General features: G+C 37.3%; 1 protein-coding gene across 1 annotated transcript in view; it reads right to left on the bottom strand.

Annotated features, from left to right (window-relative positions):
* LOC103137014 (NACHT, LRR and PYD domains-containing protein 3-like) overlaps positions 1 to 794 on the bottom strand; it is an 11,245-nt gene extending 10,451 nt beyond the window's left edge. The window contains exon 1 of the mRNA XM_007550523.2: positions 595 to 794. Within this exon, the coding sequence (XP_007550585.1) occupies positions 595 to 601 (7 nt within the window). The 5' untranslated portion in view covers positions 602 to 794. The remainder of the gene's footprint in view (positions 1 to 594) is intronic.
* Between the last annotated feature and the right edge of the window lie 1,554 nt (positions 795 to 2,348).

The raw sequence follows: 2,348 nt of genomic DNA, 5'->3' as shown, positions 1-2,348 counted from the left end.
CTTAAAACTATCACTGATTCAGTACGGCTTCAGTAACACTTGCCACAGATTCTGTCACTGAAGCTGCAAAATCTATCAGAATGAATGCATACATGTACATAGCTATCTATTGATCTATCAATCGATTGATCGATAGAACAGTCATATTCATAGCTGACAGACTCAGTCCTGGCAGTTTCCAGATGTGCAACCATAGTTAGCCACTGCCATGATTTGAGGTCTGCAATGTTTTCAGCCTCTTTAAGTATCTGGTTCTTTAACTTCCTGTTACCACAACAGATGACAGCAAACTATGTTTGCTCAATAGGAAGTGCCAAAAATAAAAGAATCACAAACGTTGTTCAGTAAATATTAATCAAAACACTTTCAAACTGTCAAATAAAAATGTAACAACTTTTATTTCACCCTTTTCGTCTATGATAATTCACACCTGAATGATTTGTTCTTTTTAAAATGAATCCGAATTAATTTATTAAACCTCCTTAAATTTACGACAAACATCTTCATGTAGTTTTTCTTTTAGGTAACTTGGTCAGTTACAGTCTTAAAGTTTACTTTATTAAACATTTGGTTATTCTATGTCTCAATCAGTACCTGACATGTTTCGACGTTCTACTGCAGTCTTTGTCAGATGAGCCGCAGCAGTTGTTCCCAGAATAAGAAAACCTCAAATCAACTATATGATGACCGCTGAAGAAGGAAATCAAGTCACGGACTGAGAAAAGGCCAAAATAATACACCGAGAGGACGTCAGCGTTTTACCATTGAGTAAATAAGCAATAAGGAAGCAAGCTCATATAGCCAGGAACAGGTGTTACGTCAATCCGCGTTTCCCCATCAGATACGGTTCCCCCTATGGCAAGCCGTTTTAACATAACCGAATTTATGTTAAAATGGCTTGCCATATTCCCTCTTCGTCTTCTTGCCTTTCCGCCCTGCAAACGCGGCAAAATACGCGCGTGCTCGTGATGAGCACTGAGAAAGCACGCGCGTAGAAAGCACACACTTTGTTGGGCGCGCCCATAGACATAATATAAGGATATTATTATTATTATTATTATTATTATTATTATTATTATTATTATTATTATTATTTATATTATGTCTATGGGCGCGCCTATCTGGGGAACTACGGACACCGTGAAAGCTCAAGTATTATTATTAATTTCACGCAAATACGTGAAGAAAGTGTGACAACTTTGCCGAAGCATGTTATTTGAGCTTTCACGGTGTCTGTAGTTCCGAAGATAAGCGCGCCGAACAAGCGTGTGCTTGCTACGCGCTTGCTTTCTCAGTGCTCATCACTAGCACGCGCGTATTTTGCGGCGTGGGTGGGGCGGAGCGGCCAGAAGACGAAGAGGGAACCGTATCTGATGGGGAAACGCGGATTGACGTAACACCTTTTAGAGGCAAATGCACCTGCAGGGGCGTGGACGGGTCACATTCCATACAATGGCCATATGACCTTTGCACTCATTAGATGAAGGCACTATTTCCATAACAAGTATGTCAGGTTTTTTTTCCTCTTGAAATCTTCAATGATTCCAGCTGTTAAAAACACAGTAATAAACGACTTAACTGCTTAAGTTTTTAAAGAAAATTAGATTAATTACGCAGTCTCACAAAACCAGGATAGCAGATTTAAGGGGGAATTTCCCTGATATCCTGGCTGAATTAAGTCTGGACTCGGTTTCACAAAAGCAGTAGCACATGTATCCTGTTCACCTGCCTGCTCCAGACCAGGCTAATTTTGCTTGAAACATGTACTTAGTTTATAAACATACCTCTATCAATGGGGATTTCTGAATCCTGCTTTTGTGAAACAGTCCTCCGGTCATTGTTAAAACATTATGAAACAATATTATTTTAGTATTTTACTTTCCTTGCATTCCTTATTTATTAAAACAAGATTATCCTATTGTTACAAAACAATACAACTATTATAGTTTGTTGGTTGTACTATTTTTTTTAAATTACAACCACAGACAACTCAACTTCATCATTTGCTAAGTGTGGATGCTATTTGTATAACAAATAAATTACACTGCTGTACAGGAGTATGTCAACAGAGCCAAAGCAAAAGGGAGATTTGTAAATGTGCATAAAACATTTTGTGTTGGAAATATTAGTTTACTTATGCTAGTTTTAATGATGTTTAACTTTAACGCATGTTGAAATATTAGACTGATCATGATTGTTTTGAGTAGGTTAGATTTAGACTCATGGTTTAATCAATACATAACTAAATCAGTAGAACATTTTTCTTAAATGTAATGATCACGGTTCGATTAAAATTAGTCCATATAGTAGAGCTTTTATAGTAGATCACATTTTTAACCCTGGTGCAT

Source organism: Poecilia formosa, unplaced genomic scaffold (genome assembly GCF_000485575.1).
Source record: "Poecilia formosa unplaced genomic scaffold, Poecilia_formosa-5.1.2 Scaffold36, whole genome shotgun sequence".
NCBI lineage: Eukaryota > Metazoa > Chordata > Actinopteri > Cyprinodontiformes > Poeciliidae > Poecilia > Poecilia formosa.
This window is presented reverse-complemented; position numbering and strand designations above follow the sequence as displayed.